The sequence below is a fragment of the Apium graveolens genome, unplaced genomic scaffold (genome assembly GCF_009905375.1).
Source record: "Apium graveolens cultivar Ventura unplaced genomic scaffold, ASM990537v1 ctg942, whole genome shotgun sequence".
In the NCBI taxonomy this organism is placed as follows: domain Eukaryota; kingdom Viridiplantae; phylum Streptophyta; class Magnoliopsida; order Apiales; family Apiaceae; genus Apium; species Apium graveolens.
The window spans coordinates 53,265-63,050 of NW_027421872.1; the positions used below are offsets into that span (position 1 = coordinate 53,265).

Below are 9,786 nucleotides of genomic sequence, written 5' to 3' on the forward strand. Positions count from 1 at the left end.
AAAATTTTTATTCAATATTAATATAATGTCAATTACGATCTACTAATTTTGTTAATATATGTGTGCACATGTGTGTTTATTTTTATGTAACTATGACGATGAATAAGTAATCAAGTTTAAAGAATGATAATTATGACTCGTATGCCTTGTCTATTTTCGAAGTCTGTCACATATTTGAGAACTTTCGGTTGATGTTAGAAAAAATGAATAAACATGTTTGTAGTTCATTGTACATTTGTGTATATTAGAGAAATGTCAAAAAAGGCGCATATATGAATATTTTTACTTTTGAAGTCATTTTAATTTATTATTTTTGTTATGAAAGTCATTTTAATTTATTTATTTTGTCACGGAAATCATTTTAATTCTAATCAAGCTCAATTTATAATTTTTTCATTCATTTATTTATAAAATACTTGCAGCAAACAATGAACACGGTGCTCCAAAAAGAATTTAGATCATCAAAACCAAGGTGACATTCTTATTTATATATAGACTAATATCCATCATTCGTATCTTCGTTAATTAGTATCTCTTTTTAAAAAGTTGACTGAAACTCATAATCGATCGTGGTCAAAGTTTGCACATCGGTCATTTTTATTTGAGAAGCTAATTTTCAACAAAAAATATCCTTCCTAAATATCAAGACTGACCAACTTTTTGGTAGGTTTTGCTTTTTTGACTATAATTTTGACCCCGTTTTGGTCACCTTCTTTCCAATCATAAATAAATCTGATATATATCATAAACTAATTCGAGCTCACAAAGTCAAGATTTTTGTTAGGAGGTTTTTGTCCCAGTATCATTCATGTAAGTACAAGGTTATGTGGGAACGAAAATTGTTGGCACAAGATGGGTCTACCTTTGGATTAGAGTATGTTCTAGGATCCTCTCTTTTGCTTCTATCTCCATCACTGAGTGCAGTAAGAGAATGATGGCAGATTGGCGAGCTGTCAAGACTAAGAAGATGAGTACAGTTCCTAGATATAACCATTCAGTAAGTGATTTCAAGTAGATATAGGAAGAGTCAAGAAGATATATTATTGTCAATCATCTCAAAAAACAAGCGAACGAATCTGCCGATTTGATGGCTAGAGTTCCATGTTTGCTAAATAGCTACAATGAAAATGAAATCATGTTACTTGGCAAAAAAATATGAAATCAAGTCTCATCCTACTAATTTGTTGGAGACTCTCACGTATGATTCTCGTTTTATCAAATAAAATTTAATTTCTTTCGTAAAATAATAAAACCCCAGGTTTCTCATCACACAGTCTTCTACATGGATGTAATTTTGAAAACCAAATACCAAATTTAGTCTCATCATAAAAATGCCAACAAGGCTCAACACTAATCACGATTTTTTTTCCAATCTTGTCGATTCTTAATATTCAACACAATCCAAACTTTGGAGAGTAGCATACTAAGAACAGATGACATAACAAAGTTCAAATACCCAATAGCTAACATCCTATTACATTAGATATGCAGTTCATTCCATCAGTACTCAGCGCCAAAGGACACAATATGTGAGCTGCAACAAAACAACAGGATGTAAACATATGTGTATTAGTTAGTAGAATAATGACATGGAAATGTTTATCTAAGCTCATTACGACAAGACATAGGTTATCAGGTTTCCCAAGTCTATCATTTCTACATCGAATTTACAGTGTTAAAGTTGTTGTGAAGTTAATTCTTGTATAATATATAAGCTCTGGACAAGAATTACTATGAATATCTGAACTACTTTTCTTATTTCAAATTTCAGTGTTCTTTTGCATGATATAAACTAGATTGAGAAGCCAAGGGAAAAGGGCTTACTTGGAAATCATGATCAGTGACATTTTTAGACACTTGGCAGACTCAGCTGCTTAAACAACTTCAACACATGATATGTTGAAGCTGAATATAGCATTCCAATAGCAAATCCATTTTTGCGATACTGCACTTACACAATATTTATCACACACTGTAATGACTGGTACTTAAAATAAGTCTAAAGCAAGAAATGGAAGCAAAAAGAAACCAAAGAAAAAAGACTGCACCTATCCCCCGAGAATAAAGAGATCAACATCAACCCATCCAGATTTCTGAAAACCAGTTAACCTGCCATATCCCTTATAGAGAGCAACCTAATTTCCTCAACGACCAAATGGCAATTACTAGTTCAATAGCAGATGGCACAACAAAATTGCAGATTTTGTTCGCGGACAAATAGTACATAAAGGGGTAAAATATGACTGAAAGAACTGTAAAGCGTTGAAAGTCTTAAGCAGTAAAGATAAACAATATACCGCTCCAAATTTTTCTTCTAGAACAGATCCCGGATGAAGTTTATATTTGTCCCCAACTTTTACTCTGAATGCAACCTGTAGAAAATGGATACTATTATCAGATAAGTATTTGTAAATGCATCTGAAAGATAACCAAAGAACAGAGCCCGGCTTATGTATTCCTAGCAAACTATATTGACTGGAATATTACAATGCTTGACATTAAGATTTAAACATCGAACAATTAGAATAGAAGCAGTAAGCACCCCACGCCAAACCATGCTAAAATATATAGAACTAAGTAACCTCATCCTATGACAACTATCTTTAGTTTTAATTCAGCTATCAGAGAAGGTAGTAATAGACATATCTCATCATATAAGAAATTAAATTAACCATTGCAGAAAACTTTTACCACTAATATTGAAACTTCCTATATGCCTATGTGCCACTAATCAACTCTCGAAGTCACAGATTTACAAATGTAGCTCTAGAGTTCACATATTATTAACAATTCACTGAAGAGAGAGACATATTTTGCTACTCATACAACTCCAAACAGAAGTTACTGTTTAAAAAGATATAAAAAAAATCCGCAACTGACAATCTAGAGAAGAGAAAGACATGTATGATACTCATTACAAACAACGCTCAAAATTGACAAAAGAAAAGTGCAAATGATATAGCATGATAGAAGTGTTCCATATCAGTATCTTTTTCTAGTTGTCACGAATTAAAATGCCCTTAAAAACACAAAGAATGCTCATTCTACATCTTATCATGTCTACCAATCACATACTGACAATCTAGAGAAGAGAAAGAATGCTCAAAATTGACTGTATAAAATTAATGTCAAGATAACAAAATATTGTGGGAACAATGATGTTAATCAACAAATTTCTAAAACAGGATGTACACAAGGATCTTTGTAACACAAACAAATATCAGAAAATACTTGCCTTTCCAGCTGGCAGCTCAGGATCACCAGTTAGTTTTACAGCTTCAACATAGACTACATAGTCATCTGACTCGTTCTTTGAAAGATTCTCCAGTTCACCATCCTTGCGCCACTGACCATACTTGCGCGTTATCTGAATAACTTCCGTAACGATGTAGCCATTTGAGCACAAATATAACCCTAATTATGTATAAGAAAATATCATTAAAAAGACACCAGTCTTGAATGAGGAAGTAACGGGAATGGGAAGCAAAAACAGAATGACACAAGAATGATTTAATAGGTGTTTGAACACACACGTCAAATAAATTTTATCCCACATTCTACCAGTTAGAGGATCAGATGATGTTGTAACGTCGATGCGATTAAACATTGTTAATCCAGATAGGCAAGGTTGCTTATTTAGGGCTCGACTGCGGATAAGCTGCCAGAACTTTTCTGCATCTTCATTCTGTAACATGTATACAAAGATAGGTTTTAGGATAATATTTCTAAATTGATAGTACACTTTCAATAACAAAGCACGATATACAAACAAGAGAAATAAACCTTTTCGGGCTTTCCCTTGCCAATGCACTCCACTTTATCAAAGATGGTGTGGTCTAAAGTACGATACCCTTTAAGAATATCGTCACCAGCTGCTAGATCTTTGTCTTCTTCTACAGTCAAACAAAACTTGAAGTAACCTTTCCTCTCTAGCGTACCTGGGACTTGAAGCAACTCTTTCTCCAATTTCCTTGTGTTATTCTCTTTAAGACCACCGACAGAAAAATCAATCCAAATTACAGTTTGGTCTTTTTCATCTGAATCACCAGTACTAGAATTTGTTGCAGCCTTAGTTGATTTGGGATTAATTTGATGTTTAGACAGTAACTTCATAAACGTCTCTTTGTTAGCATCTGTTTTTCCACCTGATACCGCTAATTTCTTAAGTGTCTCGGCCCATTGATCCTGACTGGTTTCAAATGATGGCGTCAATTGAAACACTCGCAAAGCAAGCTGCACATTAGAATCCTTCCCTTTACCATCTTGAGGAGCTGCCTTATGCTTCAGGTAGATAGCCTATAACACATGTACAAAGCCTAAATACTTGTATAATCATGGCCTCGCAGAGTTATGTCAATGAACTTAGTTCACGTGGAAAAAACTTGGTAGCTTTGTAAGAAAAGCTTAGTAAGAAAGATTTTCAGTTTTACATAAATCTATAAGCAATTCCAAACCTAGATACTATGTAATACTACATCATAATGTAAAAGCAGAGCTGTATTAAATGCATAAAATCGGAGCATGCTCAGCTTACAAGTGAAGAGTACCTTCTCTTTGTCTTCACCTTCCTCACTCATTGGGGCACATATCTCGAACAATGGGGTACCCTCATTGGCTGTTGCAAGCTGCCTGAAACCCGAACACAATTACACATTAAATAAGTTATATCGCAGGGTACTGAAATCCAATAAAGAAGCATCTTATACAAAAGACAGAATGAATCAACTAATGACAAAGTGCACACAAATAATATGATATGATAATGCAAATTTTAAGCCAACAAGGCAGTAGTCAAATGATTTAGGAGAAAAACTAAAGAATAATAAACTTTAAACAAAAATGCCCAAAATGATGCTAGAAGAGACAATGATCTATATCATTTTCACAGTCCATATATCATAATGAAATTCTATGTTAGCAAATGACATGTAGTATAAGTGTTACACTATATTCTATAATATAAACAGAGTAAAATGTAGGTATACAGTAGAAGTGGCAACAAAGTTATAGACCTTACCATGGACTATAACTTATTGCCAAGTAATTTCCATCCGTCGACTTAATTTGAATAATGTGACCATAAGGATCTTTACCGTCTTGGCAAAACACTAAACCACCATCCCTCCTGAAAGAAATGAAATATAATGAAGAGATAAACTTGTATAAACATCAGGTATAGATGTATAGAGAAATAGAAAACAATGTCTGCTCGATATCGTATATAAGTCACAAGATGGTGTCTATGGTGGAGAACAGGTAAATGATGTTGCCATTTCTTTGAAACAAAGTCATTCTAAATATTTTTCACTATCAGACACACATGTACAAGAAGAAATAGAAAGAAATGAAGACACTATGCTGAGAGAAACATCTATAAATTAAAGAGAGTAAATATCTATGAGTAACAGATGCTAATTTGCAAATCACATATATGTTTCTGTCCTAGACTACAGGTGAAGTTCATGTACTACACCTCAATTGCTTAAAGAAGTCACCAATATAAACATTACAAATTACTAGCTAAATTATATTCCAAATTGTCGAAGATCTATAATGTGAAGCTAACAGAGTAACAAAGTAATGTCACATGAAGGTACTAGAGAAACGAAAGGCAAACCAAAACTCCCTTGTTACATACTCATTAAACTCGCATCTTGGTGTTGACATATCACACCACACCACATATGACTCTAAGCCTTCATCTGACGAAGTTTACTTAACATGGTATCAGAGCTTATACGGTACTTAAACATACGAAATCCATATCTAATATTCACATCCTGCGTTCTAAAACGTACAAAACACGCACGTACAAAACACGCAGCATTTTCCATTTCTCTGTATAAAATTAACAAAATTATTAACACAAAACAAGAAGAACAAACAAAAAAAATCTCGAAAAATTTAATCAAACACTTACAAGCCCATGCTTAGTCGACAAAGATGAAGATGAAGAGGCCATTATCAAACTCACAGAGGTTTTAATTTTTATGAAATTTGTTTGTATTACGTTTTTTCGAATTTTCTTGTGGGCACATGTTAAGAATCCGTGATTAATGAGTTGTCAAAATTTTATTGGTGGGGAGCTTATTAATAATGATGTACCCTGTGCATACACAAAATTCTCCACCAATAAAATTCTCCATCAATCACGAATTAAAAGTAGCTTTTTTGGAGGCAAAAGTTATAGGTAGGGCCACACAAGTTTATTGTTAGTTAAAAGCTTATATAATAATAATATTTTTCATTCAATTTATTTTGGTACTTTCAACTTTCAGTCATTGCACCTTGAAAGTGTTATTTTAAAAATTCCTGATAAATCCCGATTCAAGCGATTAATCCTCGATTAATTTCCTACAAAATATTTGATTGATTCTATTTTTGAAATTCGATTAATTTTACTAATTTTTTTTATTGGAGTATATATAATTATTTATTAAAAATTAAAATACTATATTAATTGAAATATGAATAAGTATAGAAATTACGATATAATAAATATATATTTGTCAATAAATAACTAATATAATGACAATGATATATTAAATATAATTTAATATTAAAATACATCCGATTTTTATTCCAATTAATCATTCTGATTAATCCCCGATTTTCATTTAATCCTAAATCGGTAACTCGACTGATCTTCCCCGATTCCCAATTTTTACAACCCTGCTTAAAAAATTCTTAATTGATGGTCAATTTCAGTGGCACATATCAGACCTGACAAATTGAATAATCGGTTCGATTTTCGGATCGGATCAATTTGGGATCGTGTTCACTTTCGTATGATAATATATTTGGAGACTATTCGGGTCGGGTCGGATGCAATTCGATTCGAGTCTATTTTGAATTAAATTTAAAATAATTTGGATAAAGATCAAATAAAATTGAGTTTCGATTAAATTCGGTTCGGATAATTTCGGATCATAACTTATTCATTTTTCAACTTACGAGACTTATCAAATATTTTTTTTAATAAAAGTAGTGTTTTTAATATAATATTATGTAATTTTAGAAATATTTATGATCAAATAATTATGTTATCATCAATATAAAATTATTTTAAGTACTAATCTTACTTATTTCCGGTCATACTCAATTCACATAATATATATTTCAATTTTGATCAATTCATTGGATACTTAGTAGAAAATCGGCTTTTTTATAATCGAATCAAATTTACAATTATGATCACCCGGAATATCATAAACATACCTATTTTCACTCTTTCATTTGGTAAATCTAATGATATATTTCTCAAGTCTTGTGACGCTCTATTTCACTCTTTCATTTGGTAACCCGACCCCTCTCCAAAAAGAAAATCAAATGGTGTGCCCGTCGAATCCGCTGCCACCGCCTGCGGAGAGGAGCCGGAACTGGCTGTCACTTCCGCGGAGCTGACGTCATCAATTCTCATACGTTTAGGTGCAGTTGAGGTGCTGACGAGTGCTCGAAAAGTGTGTAAAACATGGCGCCAAATCTGCTCCGACCCGGAAATGTGGCGGGTCATAAAAATACAACATTGGATTATGAAAAAACACCCAAAATATTGAAGCATGTGGTTATGAAAGCTGTTGATTTGAGTTGTGGCCAGTTATTCCATCTTGATCTCCAGATTTGGGGGCATCCTCGTAATATGTTTGCGAGGTAGGCACCGAGACTTGTCTTTTAATCTCAAGTATACCTCTCAATATATAGGCATCTCAAGTTGCTCTTCTTCTATTTTACTCGATGAGGTACACCAAGTAACAAAACAGAAAAAGTAAACAAAATGGGTTTTCCTTATTATTTATATTATATCCTGATTAATTAATATTAATATTACAAAATATTCAGAGTATGATTAAAATAATCCTTACTCAATATATTTTATATTAATAATTAAATAATCAATATAAATAATTAAACTTGTAATAGAAAAGAAAAATATAAGAGTTCCCACTAGTACTAGGCCACACAATCATTCCACTTATGCTAGTAGTTGTAAACAACACTAACAAAAGATGCTATATAAACTCAATATCTTTCTTTTACAATATCAATGTGGGACAAAATCCCCATAAACCCATTTCAAATAAGCAACTTTGTCTCAATATATTCATGGATTCCACTAAGAAAATATCTTAGATCCAAATATGCAAGTTTAAGTCCTCATGTCAAGGAACAACCTCCAAGTGTTAATTTCGGAAATCATATCAAGAACATATATAAAATATGCTTCAAACTTTCCATTTTCTAACACTTGGTATATCCTTTTTTAATCTATAGTTATTTATTTTGGACTCTGGTATGAAATTAATCTGTTGTATCCGAACGTGTATGAAGATCGTGGAATACACCCCATCTAGAGTTGATGAAGAGTCTTTAGGATTTAAACAAAATCCTTCAAAATCTTACGAATTATGGTCGAATTTCAAAAACCATAAATACATTGAACAATCCCACAAAATTCATCATTTTATGAAGTCCAAAAAAATCCTCCAGCATGTGAATACCATCAGATTTTAATGGATTTTAAATAAGCTCAGTTGAATACCATCCGATTTTTAAGCATAATTTAAAATCCTGATTGAATATCACCAGATTTTGAAGAATAATTTAAAATCCTAGTTGAATACCATAAAATTCTGATACATTTTTAAAATCCCAGTTGAATACAACTAGATTATATGAATTAAAAAAAATCCTTAAAATTCCAGTTCAATACACCCCCTGTAGAGTTGATGAAGAGTCTTTAGGATTTAAACAGAATCCTTCAAAATCTCATGAATTATGGTCGAATTTCAAAAACCATAAAATACATTGAACAATCCCACAAAATTCATCATTTTATGAAGTTCAAAAACATCTTTCAGCATGTGAATATCATCAGATTTTAATGGATTTTAAATAAGCTCAGTTGAATATCATCATATTTTTAACCATAATTTAAAATCCTGATTGAATACCACCATATTTTCTAGCATAATTTAAAACCCTAGTTGAATACCATTAAATTCTGATACATTTTTTAAAATCCCAGTTGAATGCACCTGGATTTCATGAATGAAAAAATTACCTTTAAAATCTTAGTTCAATACGCCCCTTAATTTTAATTTTGCAAATTGCACTATAATAAAGAAGCAAAGAACAACCGTTACCCTACCACAAAGAATAGGTTTCCTTTCTCCACTCTATTCATATCCATTTATCATTTTTTTTCCTCCTTAAATTGGTATCTACCAACCAGTGCTACTGATCCTGCTTCCCTTATCTCCGTAGAAACATCTGATCCAAATTTAAGTGAACTTCCACCGCCATTAAAATAATCCCGAGCTGTACCTATTGCCGCATACCAGAAAAGTCTGCAATATTCAGTACCATTAAATGTATCCCGAGCTGTACCTATTGCCGCATACCAGAAAAGTCTGCAATATTCAGGTAATTCTTTAACTTCATCTAATGACACTCTAACTCCATCACATTCACATTCTACATCTTCCTCCATACCAGATATGATATATTCAAATTCTACTACCACCATACAGTCATAAAATGACTCCATAAATGACCCATAACCCTCTTCTGCCACTTCTGACATACCAATACAAATAGCCGTATTATAACAAGGTCTCAAAATAATATTTACAAGCCAAACAAAATCTATGGTTTACTATTATTACATCTCCTTATTATGTGCCAACATCATACAAGCATGCCCAAAACATGTTCATTGGCGGACCGCTATGAAAGTCGTGTTTAATGCTCTTTTACAAAATCACACATGGGATCTTGAACCGGCTG

At 32.4% G+C, this 9,786-nt stretch overlaps 1 protein-coding gene across 1 annotated transcript; it reads right to left on the reverse strand.

Moving 5' to 3' along the window:
- Positions 1-1,289: 1,289 nt before the first annotated feature.
- LOC141705738 (protein EXECUTER 1, chloroplastic-like) lies at positions 1,290-9,583 on the reverse strand. Its single transcript, XM_074508624.1, has 9 exons — positions 9,230-9,583; positions 7,287-7,483; positions 5,018-5,125; positions 4,548-4,629; positions 3,784-4,296; positions 3,532-3,685; positions 3,236-3,414; positions 2,298-2,372; positions 1,290-1,534 (listed from the first exon to the last, which is right to left on the reverse strand). Exons 1-9 carry the CDS (start codon positions 9,581-9,583, stop codon positions 1,508-1,510), a joined length of 1,689 nt encoding a protein of 562 aa, XP_074364725.1. The 3' UTR covers positions 1,290-1,507.
- Between the last annotated feature and the right edge of the window lie 203 nt (positions 9,584-9,786).

Coding starts and splice junctions, on each gene's coding strand:
- LOC141705738 (XM_074508624.1), bottom strand. CDS start 9,583: ATGTCAGAAGTGGCAGAAGAGGGTTATGGGTCATTTATGGAGTCATTT. Junction 7,484..9,229: donor AAGCAGGATCAGTAGCACTG/GTTGGTAGATAC, acceptor GGGTCGGAGCAG/ATTTGGCGCCATGTTTTACA. Junction 5,126..7,286: donor TCGGGTTACCAAATGAAAGA/GTGAAATAGAGC, acceptor CATTTCTTTCAG/GAGGGATGGTGGTTTAGTGT.